The sequence below is a fragment of the Microcaecilia unicolor genome, chromosome 6 (assembly GCF_901765095.1).
Source record: "Microcaecilia unicolor chromosome 6, aMicUni1.1, whole genome shotgun sequence".
Classification (NCBI taxonomy): Eukaryota; Metazoa; Chordata; class Amphibia; order Gymnophiona; family Siphonopidae; genus Microcaecilia; species Microcaecilia unicolor.
Window position 1 is genome coordinate 333,763,408 of NC_044036.1, and position 26,219 is coordinate 333,789,626.

At 45.5% G+C, this 26,219-nt stretch overlaps 1 protein-coding gene across 1 annotated transcript in view; it reads left to right on the forward strand.

The window, feature by feature from the left end:
• Positions 1-383: 383 nt before the first annotated feature.
• The window catches only part of MAP2K6 (mitogen-activated protein kinase kinase 6), a 127,860-nt gene continuing 102,024 nt past the window's right edge, over positions 384-26,219 (forward strand). Inside the window, exon 1 of the mRNA XM_030206533.1 lies at positions 384-651. Within this exon, the coding sequence (XP_030062393.1) occupies positions 633-651 (19 nt within the window). The 5' untranslated portion in view covers positions 384-632. The remainder of the gene's footprint in view (positions 652-26,219) is intronic.

The window sequence follows — 26,219 nt, forward strand, 5'->3', positions numbered from 1 at the left end:
CTTAACATTAGCCGCCGATCCTTTCTGGAAAACCTATGCCATATATCTTCCTTGCAATTGCTGCATGTGACCAGGGGGGGGGCAAAAGCTTGGAACCCCCCCCCAGTGGGGGGATCGCTGCCAACCAATCAGACAATTGTTTACACGAGGTGTGCCAAAAGATGGTTTATGTTACAGGGTAGGAGACAGAAGCCTAAATTAACGAAGAGGGGAATTCGGGGGCATCCTTCCTGCAAACCCGGTTTCATTGAGGAAGTGGCTCTGCGGGCAGCGGCTGCCGGGAACTACATTGCCCATGAGCACTAGCGGCGCCCACAGGAAAGACGTCTGCGCACTGAGCTACTCTCAGATCCAAGTTTAGAGCTTTGAGCTGCCAGCCCTGGCCCATCATGTAGGTGCTGCACAGCCTTCTCAGCGTTGCAATTAGAAATTTGCCCTTTCTGCTCTGTTTTGCAAGGCGTGCATCTCCACGTCTCTTCCCCGCAAGGCGCTCTACCGCAGGAGCCAAGAAAAGCTCCACGTGCATGAAGATTGCGTGCCTCCACTTTGCATCTTTGTTGCAAAACTAGCGCCAGAAGAGGCAAGGCAAAGTCTTTTGTGCTTCCCCTCCCCCATCAAAGCAAAAGGGGAAAATGTCTCAGGCAAGAGGAGGTAAGATCGCAGTGGCGTTGGGCTGCAAAAAATGCAAAAACTCGTGCGTGCATCTGGAAGTGCACGGATGCAATTGTTAGTATGCGGTTGCATTTCGAAGTTTGAGGCTTTCCCCAGCTCAGTTGCATTTCCTGTTTAGTATCTGCCTTTTTGCAGAGAGTTCCTGTAAGGCAGGGCTTGGAGTTCAGCTGTGTGCAGTGACATTATTTGCATTCTTGTGCTAGGATTACTGAGCTCTTTTTTTGCTTTTGCATAGTCAGGACAGACACAGGGGTGGCGAGAAACGTATTAGGCTTTTCAAAGGCACCTTGAAACGACAGTTTTTACTTTCAAGTGAAACAATAAAAGAAAACTTAAAAGAGCACCTTTAACACGAGATGAGAGGAGTAACTAGAGAATATACTCTTTTTCGTAGGAAAGGTCTGTTCTCAAACCAATGCTTTTTTTTTTTTTTTGCAAATATGTTCGCTGAAATTAAATTCACAAGTACCACGTTTCTGCAGGATTATTTCTATATTTTCTATCAATCTATCTAATTAAAATCTTTGAATCATTATTTTAAATTTGCACCGGATTGGGAAAATGTTTTTTTTTTTTTTTTTTGCAGTTTGATAAGTCCTCTGCATATTGCATGTTTAATTCTGTTCAGTCCCATAAATCTGCAGTTTTAAAGTGAAAGAGTCAGGAGGAGCGGACTGAAGTGTGAGCAGCAGCAGTGGCAGGTCAGTCAGCCTAGCTTGCAGGCAGCAGAGAGAGGGGTTGAAATTGATTGGCTGGTGGATGGGACCCAGGCAGGAGCCAATGGAAACCCTTTTGCTTGCATAAACCGGTCCGATCGCTCTGTAAGTCCACATGCACGCGCAGAAATAGAGGTTAATTCAAAGAAAGTGTGGGAAAGGGTGTATATACGTGTTATTAAGCTATATATTTCTTGTTTGCACACGCGAAGGGGAAAGTATGTTTGTGTTTACACAGTTCCTGAAGCTGTTGCGTCTGGAGCCTTTTCCATTACGCAGCTCTCCTGCTTTTTTTGAGCGCCGGGCACGATGGTTGGTTCCTGGTTATACCGGTGTGAGGTGCTGGCAGGACTTTGAATCCCAGTTGCAGAGCAAACAGCCTCCTTAATCAACAACTCTGACTGTATTTGCAATGGGGGCTGGGGGAAAGGATCAGTGATGGTGCAGTTTGTGCCGATCGCTTTGCAGAGCAAAGGTGCAGCAGCTGCTGGGGGTCGGACAGACCCAGACCCGTCCCAGTTGATCGACCCCCCTCGTCGCCCCTTGCAGCTTGCACAGAAGAGGTTCGCTTGCAGGAAAGGAAGCCAGGGGCATCAAAAACTTTGTTCATTTGCAGATTAATGGGGGGGGAGGGGGGGAGAGGAAGGGGATTTGCACATTAATGGGGGGGGGGGGGAGAGGAAGGGGATTTAGCTCACGTCTTTTTTTTAAAGTAGCACATATGAGTTTATCTTGTTGGGCAGACTGGATGGACCGTGCAGGTCTTTTTCTGCCGTCATCTACTATGTATGTATGTTACTATGTCTTTTTTTTTTCAGATTTAGCTGAAGGCCAGTTGCATTACGGTACAGTAGATATTTTCTTGCCCCACCCCCCCGAGGGCTTACAGTCTAAGTTGGGGGGGGAGGGCGTTGATATATTCACTGTGGTCAATGTTATAATAATAATCATTGTGACTTGGGAGGAGGCTGCTGGCGTTTATTAAGCACAGAAAAAATAATTTCATGGTTCAACACAACTTAAGTGCAGTTCATGATTTCTTGGACCCGCCAAACGCCCAGACGCAGTCGCTAAAGTTCTCTTGAAATAATCGGACAGGAGTAATAAATGCTTTTCGGCTCGTCTCCGTTCAGTACCGAGCAAGAAACGTCAGTGTCAGATTTTCACGGGTCCTGGTTTGAAGGCGTTTCAGCTCTGGAGTTGTTAAATCGGTTGGAAATCACACTTGATCTGCGCGTTGCTTCTTTTATAATAGCTCGGATCGGTTTCCAGAGAAAGTGCAGACTTTGCACTAGTTGGTCTATTTAACCTCGCACAGATTTTGTTTTGTTTTGTTGTTAATGGGAAATTTAGAAGGCGGTGCAGATTGCAGTGACGTTAATCAGTCATTTTGTGGTTGTGTTCTAATCTGTAGCCTTTGATTTCACCGCTGCCTCCCCCCCCCCGCCCCGATGCTCAAAGCTTACGTGTTTGCAACGTTTGGTTTAGACTGGTTGTAGCCAGTGTGGCATGCACGTTATTCAACGTCTAATGCAGAAAGGGGTTCTGCATCACTTTTACTGTATGCCATAGCTGCACCGTAATCCTATGCAATTATAACAAACTCATTAGTGTTAAAATGAGCATTTTGTACGATACACAGATGTTTTCATTGAAAGTGCATACCTTTAATGTTTCCCTGCTGTTGTTGCATGAAGGGTGACTTCTCAGTGGAGCAGTTTGCATCCCTCACTGTAGAGCTGCAGTATTGGTGAGGCAGGATGGCAGTCTCTCCATCGTTGCCAGGGTTATGAGTGATGGACGCTATTCAGCTAGACTCTCGACGTATTAGCCCCGATTGACTTTCTAATTGACGTAGCCGACACAGGACACGTGTCACTTCCTGTAACGCACAACCGGCGGCCAGGCTGCCCTGTCTTTCAATAAAAACATGATGAACAGCATGCACCTCTCAGGGGCGTAGCCAGACCTCATGGTAGAAGAGAGCCAGAGCCCCGGGGGGGGGGGGGGCACATTTTGGTCTGCCGCCCCTCCTCGCCGCCCTGCCGCTCCCCAGCCAGTGCTGCAGCAAATACCTTGGCTGGCGGGGCCAGCTGAAGCCTTGTCCAGCGCCGGTCTCCAGCGCTTCTTCGTTTCCTGCCCTGCTCTGTCTTCCCCTCATGTCCTGCATGCTCCTTTTAGTGAAATTGAGCGTGGAGACCGGCGCTGGTCAAGGCTTCAGCTGGCGAGGGTTGGGGACCTCCGCCAGCAAAGCCAGGGGCCCAGAGGAAATTTGGGGGGCCCAGGCCCCCATGGCCCCACGTAGCTACGCCACTGGCACCACTGCACCGAAACCCAGGTTTGCGAATCAGGTTTCCCTTTCACTCCAGGCCCAAGAAGTCCCATGTTCCCAGCATACCATGAGCCCTACAGAATCCTCCCCTAACCCTGTCCTACCTGCGATGGCTCTGGAGCTCCGATGGTTGTTGGGTAACTTGTACAAGAAAGTGAGCAACAATAGCTCAATCCCACTGCAGATATATGGTCTTACTTTGTACATGGGCATAGCTACCACAAAGCGTAAGAGAAAAAGGAACGAGAGCACAAGTGTGTCCTTCACTGACATTGATCTGCGTATGTGGTAGGCGCAGTGGCGTACCAAGGGGGGGGGGGGGGCGGTCCCCCCCGGGTGCAAGCCGCCGGGGGGGGGGGGGGGTGCCGCACGCCGGTCAGCGTCGTTTGTTTCCAAGCTCCCTCTGCCCCGGTACAGGAAGTAACGTTCCGGGGCAGAGGGAGCATGGAAATGAACGACGCTGACCGGCACGCAGCACCCCCCCCTCCAGCGGTGTGCACCCGGGGGGGAGGGGGTTCTTTCGCCGGGGTGGGGGGGTTGTGCTGCACGGGGGGGGGGGGGGCGCATCAGCGATCCGCCCCGGGTGTCAGCGCCCCTAGGAACGCCACTGGGTAGTCGCTTTTCCTACCGAGCCGCTTTCAGAATTTCTAGGCATCTCATTTGCATGCGATTTTCCTTTGAGCATCAATCAGTCACTGTTTCAAAATCAGTAAGTTCCACCGCGGCTATAAATGCACGCAGTATTTCATGGCGACTTTTGAGTTTAGAAGCATCTCCACATGTAACTAGCAGCATTTACATATGTAGATTGCATTCATTTGTTAATGGTGGTTTCAGAAAGAGAGTTGGGCCTGGTGGAACAATGGAGAATCTGTGTATGGGGAAAAATCAGCGAAGATGACTAACAAAAACCAAAAACAAAAAAAATATATATATATATAAAATAAAAAATATGTGTTTAAAACGTCAAAATTTAAAATTAGTCATAAAATAGGTATTTAAAAGATAAATCCATCCAAAACAAAAATTACATAAAAAAGACGACACTTTGGATGTAAAAATTAAGAATCAACTTTATTAGCCAAACTGTAGCAGGGAGAAAGGGACTCGACACAGCTGTGTTTCGGCCGTACTGGCCTGCGTCAGGAGTCTTCTCTGCCGTATGTTGATTATTAATTCTATCCAAATGTAAAAACGCGCTCAATTGTGCTCAAACGAAGTCGAGCTGAGAAGATCGGAGCAGTGTCTCTGACCTATGCATAGATCAGAGACGCTGCTCCGATCTTCTCAGCTCGACTTCGTTTGAGCACAATTGAGCGCTATGGCTTCAATTTATTGACACATATAATGTTTTTACATTTGGATAGAGGAGTGCGGTAGCCGTGTTAGTCCACTCTTAAGGTTATCAATAGAAATCAAACAAAATAAAACATGGAAAAGAAAATAAGATGATACCTTTTTTATTGGACATAATACATTTCTTGATTAGCTTTCCAAGGTTGCCCTTCTTCGTCAGATCGGAAATAAGCAAATGTGGTAGCTGACAGTGTATATAAGTGAAAACATTCAAGCATTACTATGACAGTAAAATACATACCATTGGAGATTCTACATGGAATGTTGCTACTATTGGAGATTCTACATGGAATGTTGCTATTCCACTAGCAACATTCCATGTAGAAGCCTGCGCGGCCACATTGGTGATCTACAAGAGCCGACTTCTACATGGAATGTTGCTAGTGGAATAGCAACATTCCATGTAGAATCTATAGAAATCAAACAAAATAAAACATGGAAAAGAAAATAAGATGATACCTTTTTTATTGGACATAACTTAATACATTTCTTGATTAGCTTTCGAAGGTTGCCCTTCTTCCTCAGATCGGAAATAAGCAAATGTGCTAGCTGACAGTGTATATAAGTGAAAATATTCAAGCATTACTATGACAGTAAAATAGATACCATTGGAGATTCTACATGGAATGTTGCTACTCTTGGAGATTCTACATGGAATGTTGCTATTCCACTAGCAACATTCCATGTAGAAGCCTGCGCGGCCACATTGGTGATCTACAAGGGCCGACTTCTACATGGAATGTTGCTAGTGGAATAGCAACATTCCATGTAGAATCTATAGAAATCAAACAAATAAAACATGGAAAAGAAAATAAGATGATACCTTTTTTATTGGACATAACTTAATACATTTCTTGATTAGCTTTCAAAGGTTGCCCTTCTTCGTCAGATCGGAAGTCAGAATGATTGAATATTTTAACACCCAACGGAAAGGACTGGGGTTCCTAGCCCATTATAAACCATAAAGCTGTATGTCTCTGTTGATCACCCTCCCCTCCCCTCACCTATCCACACCCAACCTGTTAGAATATCAATGATATGCTTTGATGTCCCCATGCATACCTCCTACCTACCCCCATCCTCCCACCCTGTCAGACTGTCATAGTAATGCTTGAATGTTTTCACTTATATACACTGTCAGCTAGCACATTTGCTTATTTCTGATCTGAGGAAGAAGGGCAACCTTCGAAAGCTAATCAAGAAATGTATTAAGTTATGTCCAATAAAAAAGGTATCATCTTATTTTCTTTTCCATGTTTTATTTTGTTTGATTTCTATTGATATACGATAAGCCAGAAAGCTTTGAACCCTTAAACCCAGAGAGTCTGCTTATAGGAAATGTTTACAAAAGTACACAGCTTTATTATGAAGTCTACAAAACTTTGGCATTACAATAAGCCAGAAAACTTTGAAACCTGAAACCCAATGGGTCTACATTTAGGGAACTGACATTTGGTATACAGAGGATGACTTGGGTCTCCATGGCAACTAGCAGGCTCCAAGGACCAGGGGCACTAGGCACTGCAAGGGGGACAAGCCCTCCCTGCATCTGCCACTGGGCTTCTCAAATGTATAGAAGTGAAGTGAAGCAAGCTTGTGTTACTGTGGCAATAGGCGGACCCTGATTTATGACCTCTCCTAGTAGTTGACCTGGGGGTGTTGGGGGAGGGGAGTGTCATCCATACACTTAAAAGTGGAGTGCGTCAGACTTACATTGATTTTTGTTATTTTCTGGGTGGGGGGGGGGGGGTGTCTCTCCATCCTGCGGACACTGTAGAATATTTCACATGACTTTGCACTGCTGAAAGCCAACGATGCAAAACCGTACGTCAGAAAAATCCAGAATTGTTATGAAATGCGCCAGGAATGGGGCTGAAAAGAATGTCACAACTATTGGGGGGGGGGGGGGAGGATACTTCGTTTTATTCTTTACAAAATGGGTATTTGCTTTATACACATTTTTTTTTGTTACATTTGTACCCCGCGCTTTCCCACTCAATGCGGCTTACATGGGGCAATGGAGGGTTAAGTGACTTGCCCAGAGTCACAAGGAGCTGCCTGTGCCTGAAGTGGGAATCCAACTCAGTTCCTCAGTTCCCCAGGACCAAAGTCCACCACCCTAACCACTTGGCCACTCCTCCACTGTTGCTACTATTTGAGATTCTACATGGAATGTTGCTATTCCACTAGCAATTCCATGTAGAAGTCGGCCCTTGCAGATCACCAATGTGGCTGCGCAGGCTTCTACTACATGGAATGTTGCTAGTGGAATAGCAACATTCCATGTAGAATCTCCAATAGTAGCAACATTCCATGTAGAATCTCCAATAGTGGCAGCATTCCATGTAGAATCTCCAATAGTATCTATTTTATTTTTGTTACATTTGTACCCTGCTCTTTCCCACTCATGGCAGGCTCAATGCGGCTTACATGGGGCAATGGAGGGTTAAGTGACTTGCCCAGAGTCACAAGGAGCTGCCTGTGCCTGAAGTGGCAATCGAACTCAGTTCCCCAGGACCAAAGTCCACCACCCTAACCACTCACTGTTCAACCCATATCACTATGGATTAGGGGCTTTCACTATGGATTAGGGGCTTTTAATTTATCATTGTATTTGGTGCTGTATTGGAATATTGCTTTTTATGAAATTTTGTATTTTTTTTATTATGTAAACTGCTTTGAGTCCTTTTTTGGGGGGACGAAGGAGCTATATAAAAATGAAATGAAGTAATGTTTTTCCATAAGACATATAACGCCAAAATGGGACAAATTTAGGGGGGGAAAAAAGCACCGTGAAATTGTGCATTTTCAGGCCGATGCTCAGAACTCCTGCGGTAAAGCCGACAGCGCAGAAAACTAGCTCACCAGTGCTCAAAGGAAATGGTATTCAAATTATATTCACGCTATAAAAGCGAAAGTAAGGGGGGAAAACGTACTTGGCGCATGACAGAAGAGTTTTGCAGTAACCTCCGCTCTTGTGCATTTGAGCCAGGCAAACCCAAAAGTGAAGCGCACGTTATTTTTTTTTTCTGCACTTTTATAAGCTTTTCAAAAATTTTTTTTTCTTGGAAGGCTTATATTTAAGCGCAGGATAGCGGCACCAATGTGTGATTTCACTTTCGGGTTTGCTCGGACGTGTGCACACTTATTTCTGTATCTACCAAACACAATCCTTCTTACCATCAATAACGCCTGCATTTGTAAACACCGCAACTGGCGAACACCGTTACAGTACCATGTAAGCCACAGTGAGCCTGCAAATAGGTGGGAAAATGTGGGATACAAATGAAACAAATAAAATAAATAATAAAAAAACAGATGAAGTTTATTGTGGACAAATGCAAGGTGATCCACGTTGGAAAGAATAATCTGAATCATAGTTAACCTGATGCTAGGATCCACCTTGGGGGTCAGCGCTCAAGAAAAAGGTCTAGGTGTGATTGTAGATAATACGCTGACCCTGAAATGTTCTGCTCAGTGTGTGGCGGCCAAAAGAGCAAACACGATGATGCTAGGAATGATTAGGAAAGGGATGGGGAATGAGACGGAAAATACTATAATGCCTTTTTATCGCTCCAGGGTGCGATCTCACCTTGAGTATTGTGTTCAGTTCTGGTTGTCGTATCTCAAAAAAAGATATAGTGGAATTAGAAAAGGTTCAAAGAAGAGCGATGAAAATGGTAAAGGGGGTGAAACTCCTCTCGTATGAGGAAAGGCTAGAGGTTAGGGCTCTTCAGCTTGAAAGCGGGGAGATATGATTGAGATCTACAAAATCCTGAGTGGTGTACAAATTGTAGAAGTAAATCGATTTTTTTTTTTACTCGTTCCAAAAGAGCAAAGACTATGGGACACTCGAGGAAGTTACGTGGAAATACTTTTAAAACAAATAGGAGGAACTATTTTTTCACTCAAAGAATAGTTAAGCTCTGGAACTCTTTGCCGGAGGATGTAGTAACAGCGGTTAGCATATCTGCGTTTAAAAAAGGTTTGGACATGTTCCTGGAGGAAAAGTCCATAGTCTGCTATTGAGACAGACGTGGGAAGCAACTGCTTGCCCTGGGATTTGTAGTATGGAGTGTTGCCATGATTTGGGTTTCTGCCAGGTACTTGTGACCTGGCTTAGCCACTGATTGGAAAAAAGGATACTGGGCTAGATGGACCATTGGTCTGACCCAGTATGGCTACTCTTATGTTCTTTTGTATCAGCGGTTAGGGGCTTGCACTGGCTTTCTTCCACTTCCAAAACAAAAAAAATCAAAACTGGCAATTTTATGGAAAGAATCGTGGGAAATTCTCTCTTCAAACATTTTAACGCCTGCTCCGAGTTGGCGTTAGGTTTTCAGTAGTAAGGGCGGCTTTGTTTTGTGCGCTGTTCTCTGAGTATTGGGAAGGAATAGGAAATGACCTCATTAACATCTGTTTGACTACATTTGCATGCTATTTGCGCTAATCTTTGGCATTCACAGTGTCTCCTGCGCTCCAGCCCTCAGCATTCTGCGCTCATGCTGGCGCTAGTACGGTGCTAATCGCCTCTAGCGCCAGCATTACGTTTTTAGCTTCGGCCCATTTTGTCTTGTTTAGTTCTGGTTGTTTTACGACACCTGATGGTTTCGGGATTACCCATCTGTCCGACAAGTGACCATTTACTGAGGGAGTCTTTTACGAAGCTGTGCTGGAGGTTTTAGCTCGTGATAAAAAACAGCTTGAGGTGGCGGTAAGAGCTCCCGCGCTAACCCGACGGTACAAACTTGGAAATATTTTTGTGGATGAACCGTAGAGGTCTTTATCTGCTGTCATTTACTATGTTACTAGCGCCGGAAATGGTGCATTCTAGGGGTGGGAACAACGACCCATCTCCTACGGTAGCCCGGCGTAGTTCCGGATTGGCGCATCAAACCTGTCGCCGCGCGCCAACCCTTTAGTAAAAGGGCCCGTGAATATTATTTGTCCAACCTGAAATGCTACCATGATGAAAGCACTTTTTGCTAGCTGAAAACCTCCATTTCATTTTGGCTCTGAACCACGTTCATAGCGGTGGAGGAATTCTATTTATGTGTATAGATTTTTGAAGTATTTCCACGAAGAGGCCTGAATAAGGTCTTGTCTCCTACAGAATCTTGATTTTTAAAGTCCGTGTAACGCAGTGTTCTGGGTGACTTGCACTTCTGCATGCTCTGGACAGGAATAGCTGCATTCTCACAGGAATCCGTGCACGGTCCTTGCATGCTATCTTCGTTCATGCCTGAGGCAGGGTATCGCTGGCTTCATTCTCTTACTTTTCAAATGTTCTGGCTTTATAAAGTGGAAGCGTTTTTTTTTTGTTACTTTTTTTAATGCGAGGGGAAAATGTAAATATGATGTTCCAGGGATTAGTGAACCTTATGTTCTCTGGCATTAACAAGCTGGTGGATGCCAAACTCTCATTTTTTTTATGTGGTGGCAGGGCTGGATTTAGACACAAGCAGCATAAGTAAGGTGACTCCCCGGAACACCAAGTTCTGGGTTGAGCGGGAGCCTGATTCTGCGTGTTTTAGCGCCAAGCTCTGTGATCTTTGGGGTGCAAACCTTCCCTTTTGCAGTGCCTTTGGCGTCTGCATCTTACATCTGGCTGGCAGGTAGGAGAGTGTTTTATGTTTAAACTGTTTTATTGATGTCACAGTCAATAACAAATACAGTGGTGGAAATAAGTATTTGATCCCTTGCTGATTTTGTAAGTTTGCCCACTGACAAAGACATGAGCAGCCCATAATTGAAGGGTAGGTTATTGGTAACAGTGAGAGATAGCACATCACAAATTAAATCCGGAAAATCACATTGTGGAAAGTATATGAATTTATTTGCATTCTGCAGAGGGAAATAAGTATTTGATCCCCCACCAACCAGTAAGAGATCTGGCCCCTACAGACCAGGTAGATGCTCCAAATCAACTCGTTACCTGCATGACAGACAGCTGTCGGCAATGGTCACCTGTATGAAAGACACCTGTCCACAGACTCAGTGAATCAGTCAGACTCTAACCTCTACAAAATGGCCAAGAGCAAGGAGCTGTCTAAGGATGTCAGGGACAAGATCATACACCTGCACAAGGCTGGAATGGGCTACAAAACCATCAGTAAGACGCTGGGCGAGAAGGAGACAACTGTTGGTGCCATAGTAAGAAAATGGAAGAAGTACAAAATGACTGTCAATCGACAAAGATCTGGGGCTCCACGCAAAATCTCACCTCGTGGGGTATCCTTGATCATGAGGAAGGTTAGAAATCAGCCTACAACTACAAGGGGGGAACTTGTCAATGATCTCAAGGCAGCTGGGACCACTGTCACCACGAAAACCATTGGTAACACATTACGACATAACGGATTGCAATCCTGCAGTGCCCGCAAGGTCCCCCTGCTCCGGAAGGCACATGTGACGGCCCGTCTGAAGTTTGCCAGTGAACACCTGGATGATGCCGAGAGTGATTGGGAGAAGGTGCTGTGGTCAGATGAGACAAAATTGAGCTCTTTGGCATGAACTCAACTCGCCGTGTTTGGAGGAAGAGAAATGCTGCCTATGACCCAAAGAACACCGTCCCCACTGTCAAGCATGGAGGTGGAAATGTATGTTTTGGGGGTGTTTCTCTGCTAAGGGCACAGGACTACTTCACCGCATCAATGGGAGAATGGATGGGGCCATGTACCGTACAATTCTGAGTGACAACCTCCTTCCCTCCGCCAGGGCCTTAAAAATGGGTCGTGGCTGGGTCTTCCAGCACGACAATGACCCAAAACATACAGCCAAGGCAACAAAGGAGTGGCTCAGGAAGAAGCACATTAGGGTCATGGAGTGGCCTAGCCAGTCACCAGACCTTAATCCCATTGAAAACTTATGGAGGGAGCTGAAGCTGCGAGTTGCCAAGCGACAGCCCAGAACTCTTAATGATTTAGAGATGAACTGCAAAGAGGAGTGGACCAAAATTCCTCCTGACATGTGTGCAAACCTCATCATCAACTACAGAAGACGTCTGACCGTTGTGCTTGCCAACAAGGGTTTTGCCACCAAGTATTAGGTCTTGTTTGCCAGAGGGATTAAATACTTATTTCCCTCTGCAGAATGCAAATAAATTCATATACTTTCCACAATGTGATTTTCCGGATTTAATTTGTGATGTGCTATCTCTCACTGTTACCAATAACCTACCCTTCAATTATGGGCTGCTCATGTCTTTGTCAGTGGGCAAACTTACAAAATCAGCAAGGGATCAAATACTTATTTCCACCACTGTATAGTCAATAAACATTTACTTAAACCAAGTCTTTGTCCGTTTTGTTTCTTAACATAATCATATCTAAAGTGTCATCAAAAGTTTTAAAGGTACCCTTCCCCTTCCCCCCACCCCCCTTCCCCCCCTATACCTGAACCGTATAGTTCTCATATCACCATTAATCAATAAACATATATATCATTAACTTTCCTTCCCTTCCTTTCCCGTGAGTGTGTTCACCAATAGACTACGAGCTCTGCTTGATAGAGCCTGTACATATGGTTCCCAGACTTCCCAAAACCGTTGTCTACTTCTAGGGCTACTGGACATAGTACGTGCTTCCATTCGCACCAGGGAGTGAAGCGAGCTCCTCCATTGCCAGAAGGATGGTCCTATATCTTGTGTTCAATGTTGTAATATACATTGCTTCCCAACAAGTAGTACCTTATAGATAAATAGACTTTCTTTATGTCGCATTATTGACCCTCGTCCCCTTAGTCCAAGCGCAACAGTTTTAGTCTCTAGCCGAAGCTTCCTGTGCAGCAAGGCCTCACAATATTCCAGCACTGGTCTCCAAAATTTTTGTATAACCAGACATCCCCAGAACATGTGATACAGTGTTGCTCTCTGAAAATTACATTTACTGCAATGTGTTTCTTGCAATCTACCTGCGTAATAAGCCTGTATGGGAGAAAAATACGCTCTCATAATGATTCTATATTGTATCTCCCTATATCTGGCACTAGCCACTTTATGTACTATCTCCTTTAGTGATTGGACTATATCTCCACTGCTGATCTCTACCTGTAAATCCTCAGACCATCGTCTTGCCACTGCTTCATAACTACGATGCTTGGCAATCAAGCTTAGCTGTTTATACAGTGTGGACACCGTAGTCTGTTCTCTTCCCTGAGGCAAAAACAAATTCACCAGCAACTCATACATCCCTCTATCACATTTTTCTCTAAGTAATTTCTCAATATAGCTGTGGATCTGGCAGTAAGCATACCATGTCACGTTCTCTACTCCCACCAAGTCCTCTAAAGCCTCTCTTGATATAATCTTTCCCGTATCTTGCATAACATCTGCCACTAATACCACTCCCTCCTGTGCCCACTTAATGAATTTCGGGTAAGCATTCCCTGGTTCGAATGCTCCATTTCCTACTAGTGGGAGGAGGTCCGTACATCGTGGGTTCTTATTTAATCTCCTCAATATGTACTGCCATATACATCTCATTGGGTGCAATAAAATATGATGTTTCCATTCCTTTGGTAACATTTTACTCTCAACGTGCATCATATAATAGGGATGATATGGTCTAAACAATGCACACTCAGTATTCCATGCCGTATGCTCTTCTGTTTCCATAATCCAATCTGCTAAGTGTCTAGCTAAACAGGCCCAATTATATTGTTTAATGTCAGGCAACCCCAGGCCTCCCTCTGTTCTTTTCCCATAGAGATATTCCAATTTAACTTTAGCCTTTTTCCCACTCCAACAGAACCTAGTCAACATGCCTCGAATCTTCTTTATATCTTTAGTCTGTAAAACTAGTGGCAACTGTCTTAATACATAGAGCCATTTTGGAAAAAGTATCATCGTAAATAAACCCACTCGCCCACTTAAAGTTAAGGGTAGTCCCTCCCATATTGCTAGTTTGTGGCGCGTATATTGCAATAACTTATCAATATTCTGTCTATATAATCTACTCGGATCACTTGTTAGAGTTATGCCTAGGTATTTAAATTCCTTGTTCGCCCATCTCAGTGGGAACCTACCCTTCCATTTCTCCCTTACCTGATTAGTTGTGGGCAATCCCTCTGACTTTTGGAAATTCAATTTAAATCCCGAAAAGGCCCCATATTCTTCAAAAACCTCCATCAATACCGGTAGCGAGCTCTCCGGTCTAGTTAGATGAACCAAAATGTCATCGGCAAACGCCGAGATCTTAAATTCTCTGGTTCCCAGATTTATACCTTCAATCTCAGGGTTATCTATGATTTCCCTGACCAACGGGTCTAGCGTAATAGCAAACAGTAAAGGGGACAGAGGGCATCCCTGTCTGGTACCTCTATTAATTACAAAATTTCGAGAGTACGCTCCATTAACCAGCACTCTCGCCATAGGGTTCTTATATAATATAGAGATTGCTTGTGTAAAGAAGCCTTCAAATCCGTACGCTCTTAATGAAGCGAACAGGAACTCCCACTCTACTCGATCAAACGCCTTTTCGGCGTCGAAGCTAATCAATAGGGAATCTCTATCCCCTCTGCACACATTCTCTATTGATGCCAATATCAGTCTAATATTTTTCCCACTCTCTCCCTTGTATAAATCCCACCTGAGGAGTTGCAACTATGCTGGGAAGCACTTTTGCCAATCTCGAGGCCAGTATTTTTGCTAGCAGCTTAGCTTCATAACTAATCAGTGAAATTGGTCTGTATGAGTCTGGTATAGTTGGATCTCTCTCAGGTTTTGGAAATACCACTATATCCGCAAGTCGCAAAGACTGTGGAAGTTCCCCTAATTCAACTGATCTATTAAAGGCTTTAGTTAAGGGACCTCCTATGTCCTGCATTAATATTTTATAGAATTCAGCCCTATATCCATCTGGCCCCGCAGCTTTATGTAAAGCACTAGCTTTAATTTCTTTAAGGACCTCCTCAGTCTCAATCAGTGTATTTAGCGCCCTTTTCTGTTGTTCTGAGATCTTTGTCTTGTTGATATTCTCTAAATATATGTCAGGGTCTAAATCGTCTTCGTCTTTTTTGGCATATAGCCTAGCATAATAATCTTTAAATACTTCTCGTATCTCTGTATCATCATGTACTAGGTTCCCCCTCTGTGTCTTGACCGCCAACACTCTCCTCTGCCCCTTCGCCTTCCTCACCAGCCCTGCCATCAGCTTCCATGGTTTATTTCCAAATCTATGCAATTGATATCTATAATATTCAACAGATTTACTGGCTCGCTGATGTAGCAGTTCATTTAAATTTACCTGAGTGGCTAACAATTGCTCTCGGATATGATTTGCTGCCCCTTGTCCATATGCCCTCCTCAATTGCACCAACTGTTTCCCCAATCTAATGATCTCCCGATCTCTCTGTTTTTTCTTTCTGACACTGTATGCTATAATCTCTCCTCTTAACACAGCCTTCCCAGCCTCCCAGAACAATATTGGTGTATCAGTATGAGATGCATTGTACAGTGCATATTCCTCCCATTTTCTCCTAATATATGGTCTGAAATCCTGATCATAATACAGATCCAAGGGAAATATCCATCTAAGCTGTCTGCTTTGTGAATTCAGATCTTTAAATTCGATAGATATTGCCGCATGATCCGATATTATCGTAGGATCAATTGCTGCCTCCATGATATCTGCAAAGCTGTCTTCATCTATCAGTATGTAGTCTATTCGTGATTGCGTGTGGTGAGCTCTAGAATAGTGCGTATAATCCTTGGTATTTGGGTTAAGAACCCTCCACACATCAACCACTCCCAGAGCTCCACACATCAAATTGATACCTTTATCCATCTCCCCTCTCGCACCTGCTACATTATGTGATTTGTCCATGGTGGGATCTGCTACTACATTGAAATCACCCCCAATTATCTTCTTCGAAACATTAAATTGCTGCATCTTGCTTATGAGAGTATGGAAGAATTTCTTACTGTACACATTAGGGGCATATATGTTGCTAATGAGGTAGGCTGTGTTATTCACCTTGACCTGTGCCAGAATGTATCTCCCTTCAGAATCAATACACAGCTGCCCCACCTCAACCTGGAGTGATTTATGGAACAATATCACTACCCCAGCCTTCTTCCCCACCGCAGGGGTCTCCAATACTGTCCCCACCCACCAGGTTTTGAGCTTAAGATGCTCCTGAGACGATAGATGTGTCTCCTGGAGGAGTGCTTTATCTGCTCTTTTCTTTTTGAGACTATGTAATATTTTCTTTCTCTTAATGGGAGATGTGATACCTCCTACATTCCATGAGTATATCCTTAAACCCATCAGTCTCCCAAATCTCGCTCATGCATCAACCAATATTCCACATCCACATAAGGGCAGTCATGGTGTCCCAGCAGCACCACTCCTACTATTTGTTCAAGCAGCCGCTCATCATTCAACTCACTCATGTTTCTCTTCTGACTCCATGTATCTAATTGAGAATCTGTTAGCCAAGTTCTATATGTCTCCCTATCTCCCATCCCCCCCCTCCCTCCCTCCCATCTCCCATCCTTCAAATCCTCCCTCCCTCCCTCCTGTTCAAAGAACTAGTCACTTATTAACACCTGCATTCACCCTGCAGTTATCATTTACCCCTCCAACTCTTCCCATTCCTAACGACCTACTCATTCACAAATTAACAGGTCACTTTTCATATACCAGTCTTTGATCATCTTCTGTTGCAACCACCTTTCAATAGTTCAGCATACTGTGCTGTGTTTCAGTTCTGTGTGGTCTTTCAGCCTTATTTGCATTGCGCCTCTCCATGCTCGTACGACCTTGAAATTCCAAATTATATTCCACAGTCCATGTCTGTTTCCCCTATTGTCATCTATGTATTGTATCGTCAATAAGATCCCATATATTCAAGCATGAACATGTCTAATTAAATCTCTGTTTCATCATTCAGTGTTCAATCTTTGAGAGATCAAAATGTTTCCCAAGGGTGGTTTTCCATAGCAAAATAGTTTCAATTAAACCTCTGTCCTGTAAAGCTCCAGAAAATGCTTCTGTAATTATATCCTTCCTCTTAGAGGGTCTATTCACCCCCATGTTGTTGAATGTATGCTTTAGCTGCTTCAACTGTGTCAAAAAATTTGGTGACTCCATTGATCGTGAGGCGCAGCTTAGCCGGATATAGGAGCGCAAATTTTATTTTTTTATTGAAAAGGTCCGTACATATAGGTGCGAAGGACTTCCTCCTCGCCTGCACCTGCTGGGAATAATCCTGAAAACACAGGATCTTCTTATCTTGGTAGGTGAGGGTATTGCCTCCTCTTATCGCTTCCAGAATATGTTGTTTATATCGAAAGTTCAGAGATTTTAGTATGACTACTCGCGGCCTGTTCTCATGCTGTCTCGGAGGCCCAACTCTATGAGCCCTTTCAATACAAAAACTCTGTAATTTGTCCTCTAAGTGCAATGATTTCGGCAGCCAATCCTCCAAAAAGGTGGGTAGATCTTTATCCATGAGCGATTCTGGAAGCCCGACCAGACGCAGGTTATTTCGCCTGCTCCTATTCTCCATATCATCGATCTTTGTCTCCAGATCCTGTACTCTCCGCTCCAATTTCTTGTTGATCTCTTTCTGCGCCCCTACCGTCTCCTCCATCTCTGAAATCCGCTGTAAACCTTCATCTAGCTCCATATTTATACTATCAATACGCTCATGAGCTTCCTCCGTCCGATCGAGCAATTGCTGAAGTTTTTTGTCCAGCGCAGCTTCAACCGCCGCTGTAACCTCGGCCGTGATTTCCGTCAGCCATGCGGATCCCACCGCTAATTCTCCGGGATCTCTCTGGTCGGCCATCTTGTTTTCTGGCAGTTTCGATTTGTCTCGCTCTCTCCTCACCGAGTTCGCTGCCATTCTATGTTTCTCCACTCGATCTCCACTCGCCAATCGCTCTCCCACCGATTATGAGTAAAAATGTGGCGTTTCGCTCCTTGGGTAAGTCAAATTATCTGATTTCCGGGTGAATGTGCGCGGAGCCTAGCTTTCCAGCGTCAGCCCTGCACCATGGCGTCACGTGACCTCAGGAGAGTGTTTTAATTTTTGAGACTTGGGTTTTACGTGTCTGTAGAATTAGTGCCATTTTGGGGCTTGCGTGGTATATGTTTTGCAATAGAGGCCAGTTGAATTTTGGTTTATGTTCTGGCTTCCACCACCAAAACCAGCCCAAAATTCCAACTCGGCTTCGTTTCAGTTCGGTCGAAAATGCTGGTGTACTTTCGGATGAAATTGAAACAAACCCCTCCTCCCCTTTGATCCAAAGCAGTCTCTATTCACTTCCTCACTTCACCCCCTCAAACAAAAAACTGGTACTTATTGGGTTCCCCCCCCCACCCCCCACCCCCCCCTACCTTTACAAATCCTGTGGCCTTGTTGAGGCAGGAGCAAGCCCTGGTCGGTCGCTCTTGCCCATGCTGGCTCCAAGACTGCCAGGGGGGATCGCAGCAGCCATTTTGAGATTGGAGCTGGCATGGGTAGGAGCAACCTAGGATCGCTCCTGCCCTGACAAGGACACTGCACCACCGTGGTTTGTAAGGTAGCCCTGGTGGGGGAGGGGAGAGCCCTAGGGTTGCGTGCCCGTTATCGTTCAGGTACAGAGGTGAGGCCAGAGTGGGGCTCACTTTTGCTGGTTATATGTCTGTGGCGTGCTGGTTCTGTTTTCAGCTTTGCCTGAAACCGCATGGTGAATTTCGATCTCGGGTTGTTTTCAGCTGAAATTGGAAAAAACAAAACAGTTTTGGTTGCTCTGTACTCTGCCATCCTAGTGATAAGCTACTCGGTGGTAATTCTTCCTCCATCCCCTCTTCCCCCCCCCCCCCCCCCCCCAAAGAGAGGAAACAAAATGCAGAAGCATACCCGTGGGTGGTAGTCTTGGAGGGGCCGTGCCTCTCCCCCACCTTTGAGTCAGGCCTATCCAGTTAGTGGCCGTGGAGGGGGGTGGCACAGGCCAATGAGAGGAGAACCGGAGGTGCCTGGAGCCCACCCGTGTTAACCTCAGGCTCCACCAAAACATCCTATTTGGCTACTCACTGGTGCAGGGTTAGAGCCAGTGCTGGCCTCCAGCTTCCACTTCAGGCTCTGGGGGAAAGAAAGCAATTTTTAAAAAGTTGCAAGGGCAGTGACCAAAGTTCCAGAGTTGGCAACCTGATATGTCCTGGCATAGAATCAGTACTCCATGTAGTTTTCTGGATGTGTTTTGAGTTATCCTGTGTCCTTTGAAGTTACAAGCTATGTAGGGGAAAAAAAAAGAAAAAGGAAAAACAAGCAAACAAAAAATACCATCATATTGTAACATAGTAGATGATGGCAGGGAAAGACCTGTATTGTCCATCCAGTCTGCCTGAAAAGATAAACTCATTACCTAAGATATGAAGTGATACAATATATGCATACCTGATCTTGATTTGTTCATGCTATTTTCAGGGCATAGAACGTAGAAGTCTGCCCAGCACTGCCCTTGTTCTAAAACTTTTGAAGTTATTATCGAAGCCCTTGAAAAGCTCCATTCCAGCCCATCCTAATCTATCCAGCCACGATCAGGTCACAGACCGTAGAAGTCCGCCCCGTACTGGCGTTGCTTCCCAATTACCAGTGTCATAGGCGCCGACTCCGTGGGTGCCCCCAATATTTCACCCGCCGGAACCGGAAGTTCCCTTCACCAGCCCAGTGCCTACCCTCACCTTCCTGCGTGCCGCCTAGAATGTTAAAACTCGGAGGGAGGGAGGGGAGCCTGGAACTTGGAGGGAGGGAGAGGGGGGCCTGGAACTCGGAGGGAGGGGAGCCTGGACCTCTGAGGGAGGGAGGGGGGTGGGCCTGGAACTTGAAGTGGGGCGGGGGGGCCTGGAACTAGGAGGGAGGGAGAGGGAGGAGGGGGATGGGGGAGAGGAAGGGGGAGGGGGAATGCACCACCTTAAAAAAAAAAAAATTTCAGCACCCCCAATCATTTTGAAAAGTTGGCTCCTATGACCAGTGTTGCCACCTAGTCTCCGCTAAGCTTCTCTTGATCGATTCCTTTTAAAATAGGATTCCTACGTGTTTATCCCATGCATTTTTGAATTCCATTCCAGTTTTCATTATGTAGGAAATAAAACCTTACATTTTTATGCATGAACTTGAGGAGGGTTGGGTTAAAGTTACAAGGGTGGCATGATGTGCGCTGGTGAAAAGAAACCCTTGCTTACCTGAGTTGGGCACTTGAATTGGTCAAGTAGTTAACTTTGCTTTGCAAGCCATGGCTGGATAATAATTTCTGGATTGTTTTTTTTTCTTTCCCATCTGAGGCTCGACATGTGAGGTCATACCTACATCCCAGAGGTGACTGTATGGCTGTTTATAAAGTGTTAATTTTCAAGTGCTTTTATTATTTTTTTATAGGCTGATAGGACTAGATGAAGAATCCCAAATTATTGTTCAGACATGTGGAGAAAAAGTGTGAAACAATTGCATTCATCACCTTCGTTAGCATTTTGCTGAATGTGAATTATTTAGACTATATTTAATGTTAGTTGTGGAAAGAAACTGTTAGTGATGGTTGTTTGGATGTCTTCACAGATGATAAATTGTGTAGTCTGGGATGCGCCGACTGGGGACACTATGGGGCCCCTTTTACTAAACTGCGTTAAGCACTAATGGATGTTTACCTCCGGATTCTATGGGGTGCGACTTAAGTTGCAAGCACAGATCTGGTCGTATTCTGGATTTATGTATGCAAATTAGATAGTTAACAAGCCAATCAGCGCTGATTGTTGCCAATTAGCAAGCAATTATTGACACTAATTGGCATTATTTAGAAATTGCGCGCACAACAGTCGAATAACCCTGTTTACTAAGCCACGTTATAGGCACGTTAGCATCTTTAACACGCGTTAATCAGGTATATGTGTTAACGGTGTGCGTGCCTACAATATCCCTATAGGCGTCTACATGGTTAGCATGAGCACTAATTTTAGGCGTGTTAAAAATGCTAACGCACCTTAGTAAACAGGGCCCTAAGCGTATTCTGTAATGTGATGCGTGTAAATTCTAAGTCGCATAGTTGAAAAGGGGGCATGGCCGTGAGTGTAGAATTGGTGTTTCTAAAATCTATGCACATCTAATTTAGGTGTTGGCGTTTACACCAAGTTTTACTTGACGTAACTGCCCGCGACTAAATTTAGTCGTGTGGACGAGCTCTCGGTGCATTCTACAGATTGTGCAGAAATTTAGGCGTATTCCATAAAGTACTCCTAAATTTAAGCGTACTTTATAGAATACGCCTAGGCGGGGGGGGGGGGGGGGTTCTTTTGGCGCCAATTTCTTAGGTGTGATATATAGAATCTTAAGTCCTGAACGTGGGAAAAATAGCCTAATTCAGGATGTGTTGAAGTGTTTTGAGTTTTGCCATTAGCGTACGCTGACCGCACCTTTATTTATTTTTGGAGGGGGTGGAGAGTGGCCATGCAAGCGCTATTTGGGTAACGTTTACCTTATAGTGTGCTAACTGAATAATGTGGGACCCCTTAGCACCTCCTAAATAGGAAGGGATTATTTTCAGTTGCCACGAGCTAATGACAACGTTAGTGCATGCAAAATGATAGGACTATAACAGGGATTTAGAGTATCACACATCCTACTACTACTACTTATCACTTCTATAGCGCTACAAGGCATACGCAGCGCTGTACACCATACATGAAAAGACAGTCCCTGCTCAAAGAGCTCACAATCTAAAAATGGAAAGTTGCTAGTGGAATAGCAACATTCCATGTACAATCTCAACTAGTAACAACATTCCATGTAGAATCTCAACTAGTAGCAACAGAATCTCCAATAGTAGCAACATTCCATGTAGAATCTCAAGTAATAGCAACATTCCAGAATCTCAAATAGTAACAACATCCCATGTTCCACTGCACTAACCGCAAGGCTACTCCTCCACTAGCAACATTCCATCTAGAAGCCTGCCCTTGCAGATCAGCAATGCGGCTGAGCAGGCTTCTGTTTCTGTGAGTCTGACGTTGCTGATCTGCAGGGGCAGGCTTCTACATTACTACTACTACTACTTATCACTTTGTATAGCGCTACAAGGCATACGCAGCGCTGTACACCATACATGAAAAGACAGTCCCTGCTCAAAGAGCTCACAATCTAAATAGGACAGGCAAACAGACAGAACAGTTAAGAGGCAGGGGAATTAAAGAGGTGGGGATAAAAGGGTACAGGGCAAGTGAGTAGTGGTTAGGAGTCAAAAGCAGTGTTAAAGAGGTGGGCTTTTAGCCTGGATTTGAAAACGGCCAAAGAAGGGGCTAGACGTACAAGCTCGGGAAGTCTATTCCAGGCATGAGGTGCAGCGAGATAAAAGGAACGGAGTCTGGAATTAGCAGTAGAGGAGAAGGGACAAGAGAGATTTATCCACAGAACGGAGTACTCAACGGGGGGGGGGGGGGGGCGTAGGGAGAGACAAGAGTGGAGAGGTACTGGGGAGTGGAAGAGTGAATGCATTTATAGGTCAGTAAGAGAAGTTTGAATTGAATGCGGAAACGGATAGGGAGCCAGTGAAGTGAGTTGAGGAGAGGGCTAATGTGAGCATAGCGACTCTGGCGGAAAATGAGTCACGCAGCAGAGTTTTGGACTGATTGAAGAGGAGAGAGATGGCTAAGTGGGAGGCCGGTGAGAAGCAGGTTGCAATAATCTAGGCGAGAGATTTATCCACAGAACGGAGTACTCAACGGGGGGCGTAGGGAGAGACAAGAGTGGAGAGGTACTGGGGAGTGGAAGAGTGAATGCATTTATAGGTCAGTAAGAGAAGTTTGAATTGAATGCGGAAACGGATAGGGAGCCAGTGAAGTGACTTGAGGAGAGGGCTAATGTGAGCATAGCGACTCTGGCGGAAAATGAGTCGCACATCAGTGTTTTGGACTGATTGAAGAGGAGAGAAATGGCTAAGTGGGAGGCCGGTGAGAAGCAGGTTGCAATAATCTAGGCGAGAGGCGATGAGAGTGTGGAGAAGGGTTCTGGTAGAGTGCTCAGAGAGGAAGAGACGGACTTTGCTGATGTTATAGAGAAAGAAAGGACGGGTTTTGGCAATCTGCTGAATGTGAGCAGAGAAGGAGAGAGAGGAGTCGACGATAACCCCAAGGTTACGAGCTGATGAGACAGGGAGAATGAGAATGCCATGTGATAGAGAACCCCCCCCCCCCCCCCGTTTTTTTTGTGAGTACTACTATGTCATTCAAGCTTTTTTTGTATTTTTGTATTATTTATTTATTAATTAAAACAATGGAGGAAAAACCTCAACAGACTCCACTTGAGATAAAAATGCCTCCAGTGTGTACGAGTTCTCACTGTCTTCGTTGGCTAAAATACATCCTTAATGTTCTTAAAGGAATATGGTTACTTAGGGCCCCTTTGCCAAGCTGTGGCAAAAGGGGGCTTGTGCCGACGTTGCGCCGAGGCCCCCGTTTACCGCAGCTGGTAAAAGGGAAGTCTCACTTTCCTACAGGAAATGGCCGTGCGGCAAGAAAAAGCAATTGCCGCGTGGCCATTTTGGGGGGGGGTAGCCCTTACCGCCACCCATTGAGGTTGGCGGTAAGGGCTCCAAGCTAACCCGGCAGTAACCGGGCAGCGTGCGGCAATGGCCGATTACCGCCGGGTACACTCCGGCACTACAAAAATAATACATTTTTGTAGCACCGGAAATGACGACGCACTAGGGGTGGGACGTACCAGCTGGTACTTCCTGTATAGCGAGCGTTAAGCCCACGTTGGGCTTAATGCCGCTTAGTAAAAGGAGTCCTAAGCTTTGAGCTGTCCCACGGCCGTCAGTGGCCAAAGTTTCGGTTAACTGCGTCAGGGTCCGCTGCCTCGTGCTGCCCGAGGAATCTCGCACCTGGGGGACAATGGCGTCTTCTGATGGCCGCTGGTGTGGAGTTCGGATGTTTTTCCTCCTCGGACCCTGACGTAGTTAACCAAAACTTTGGCCATTGTTGGCTGTGGGACACCTGCAGGAGAGCGTCTGATCATTTTTTTTTTTTCAAAGCTAAGTAACCATGGGACCCTTTTACTAAGCCGCGTCAATTTGGAGTTACCGCTCGGCTACCGCGTGGCCTTGGTGGTAATTTTGTTTTTTATGCATGTCCACTATGCGTACCGGAAACATTTTTTTTATTTTCTGGCACACGGTGGAAACCGGGCGGTAATCGTCATTCTGTGTGCATAGACGATTACTGTACGGTTACCGTGTGAGACCCTTACCGCTAAGTCAGTGGGTGGCGGTAACATCTGAGACCCAAAATGGACACGCAACAATTTTTATTTTGCCGCACATCCATTTTCGGAATTTTTTTTTAAAAAAGGCCTTTTTTACAAGCGAGCTGAAAAATGGATTAGCACGTGCCAAAAACACGCGCCTACAGTACCGCAGTGCATTTTTGGGCGCACCTTAGTAAAAGGATCCCCGTATTTCTTTAAGTAGAAGTTATGGACTTTCAGGCTCATTTTTGAAAGAGAAGGGCACCCATCTTTCGACACAAATCGCAAGATGGGCGTCCTTCTCACAGGGTCGCCCAAATCGGCATAATCGAAAGCCGATTTTGGGCATCCTCAACTGCTTTCCGTCGCAGGAACGACCAAAGTTCCCGGGGGCGTGTCGGAAGCGTAGTGAAGGTGGGACTGGGGCGTGCTTAATGGAAAAAAGTAGGGCGTCCCTGAAGAGCACTTGGCCGATTTTTTTCTTGCGACCAAACCTCAAAAAGGAGCCCGAACTGACCAGATGACCACTGGAGGGAATCGGGGATGACCTCCCCTTACTCCCCCAGTGATCACTAACCCCCTCCTACCCTAAAAAAAAAACTTAAAAAATATTTTTTGCCAGCCTCAAATGTCATACCCAGCTCCCTGACAGCAATATGCAGGTCCCTGGAGCACTTTTAGTGGCTACTGCAGTGCACTTCAGGCAGGCGGACCCAGACCCACCCCCCCCCCCCCCTATTTGTTACACTTGTCGTGGTAAATGTGAGCCCTCCAAAACCCACCAGAAACCCACTGTACCCACATGTAGGTGCCCCCCTTCACCCCATAGGGCTATGGTAGTGTTGTACAGTTGTGGGGAGTGGGTTTTGGGGGGCTCAGCACCCAAAGTAAGGGCGTTATGCACCTGGGATCAATTTGTGAAGTCCACTGCAGTGCCCCCTAGGGTGCCCGGTTGGTGTCCTGGCCTGTGAGGGGGACCAGTGCACTATGAATGCTGGTTCCTCCCACAACCAAAGGGCTTGGATTTGGTCGTTTCTGAGATGGGCGTCCTCGGTTTCCATTATCGCTGAAAACTGGGGACGACCATCTCTAAGGTCGACCTAAATGCTGAGATTTGGGCGTCCCCGACTGTATTATCGAAACAAAAGATGGCCGCCCATATTGTTTTGATAATACAGATTTCCCCGCCCCTTCGCGGGGGCGTCCTGCAAGGATGCCCTCAGGAAAACTTGGGCGCCCTGTTCGATTATGCCTCTCCACCTATTACTTTATTAACGTAAAGGAGGTTTTTTAGCCAATGAAGACAGTGAGAACTCATTTACCTTGGAGGCATTTTTAGCCCAAGTGGAGTCTGCTGAGGTTTTTTCTTCCGTTAAAAATAAATAAATAAATAAACAAAAGAAAACAATAGACCTGAAAATTAAAAAAACAAAACCCCCAAAGTCCTCTTTTAGAGACATGCAAGAAATGGGCTTGATGTTTTGGGAAAGTTCTGCGTTAGGACGTCCGAAGCCTGTTTTCTAGCGCAGCTTAGTAAAAGGACTCATATGGGGGGTCATTCAGGGCATCTCCTATTTAGGTGCCCAGAACCTATTCTGTACCTACACTTCAGTTTCCTTATTTACTCTGGGGGGAATCTTGTGCAAAATCTTTGAAAGTTTTGCAGAATTCTGCATTGTTTATTTTTAGGGCCCTGTGTACTAAACTGCATTATAGGCAGACTGGCATTTTTAGCACGTCCTAATTCTGAAGTTCCCTCCTCAGGCTCCAGCCTTCCCAGCTCCATCTCTTACTGAAACTGTAGTTCTATCTCCCTCTCATCTGATTCTGACCCCAAAGTCGTCTTCTGGATGCAGTACCCCCCCCCCCCTCATTCTCCCTCCCCCCAGGCACACCACCTCTCATTCTATCTGTTCCACCCT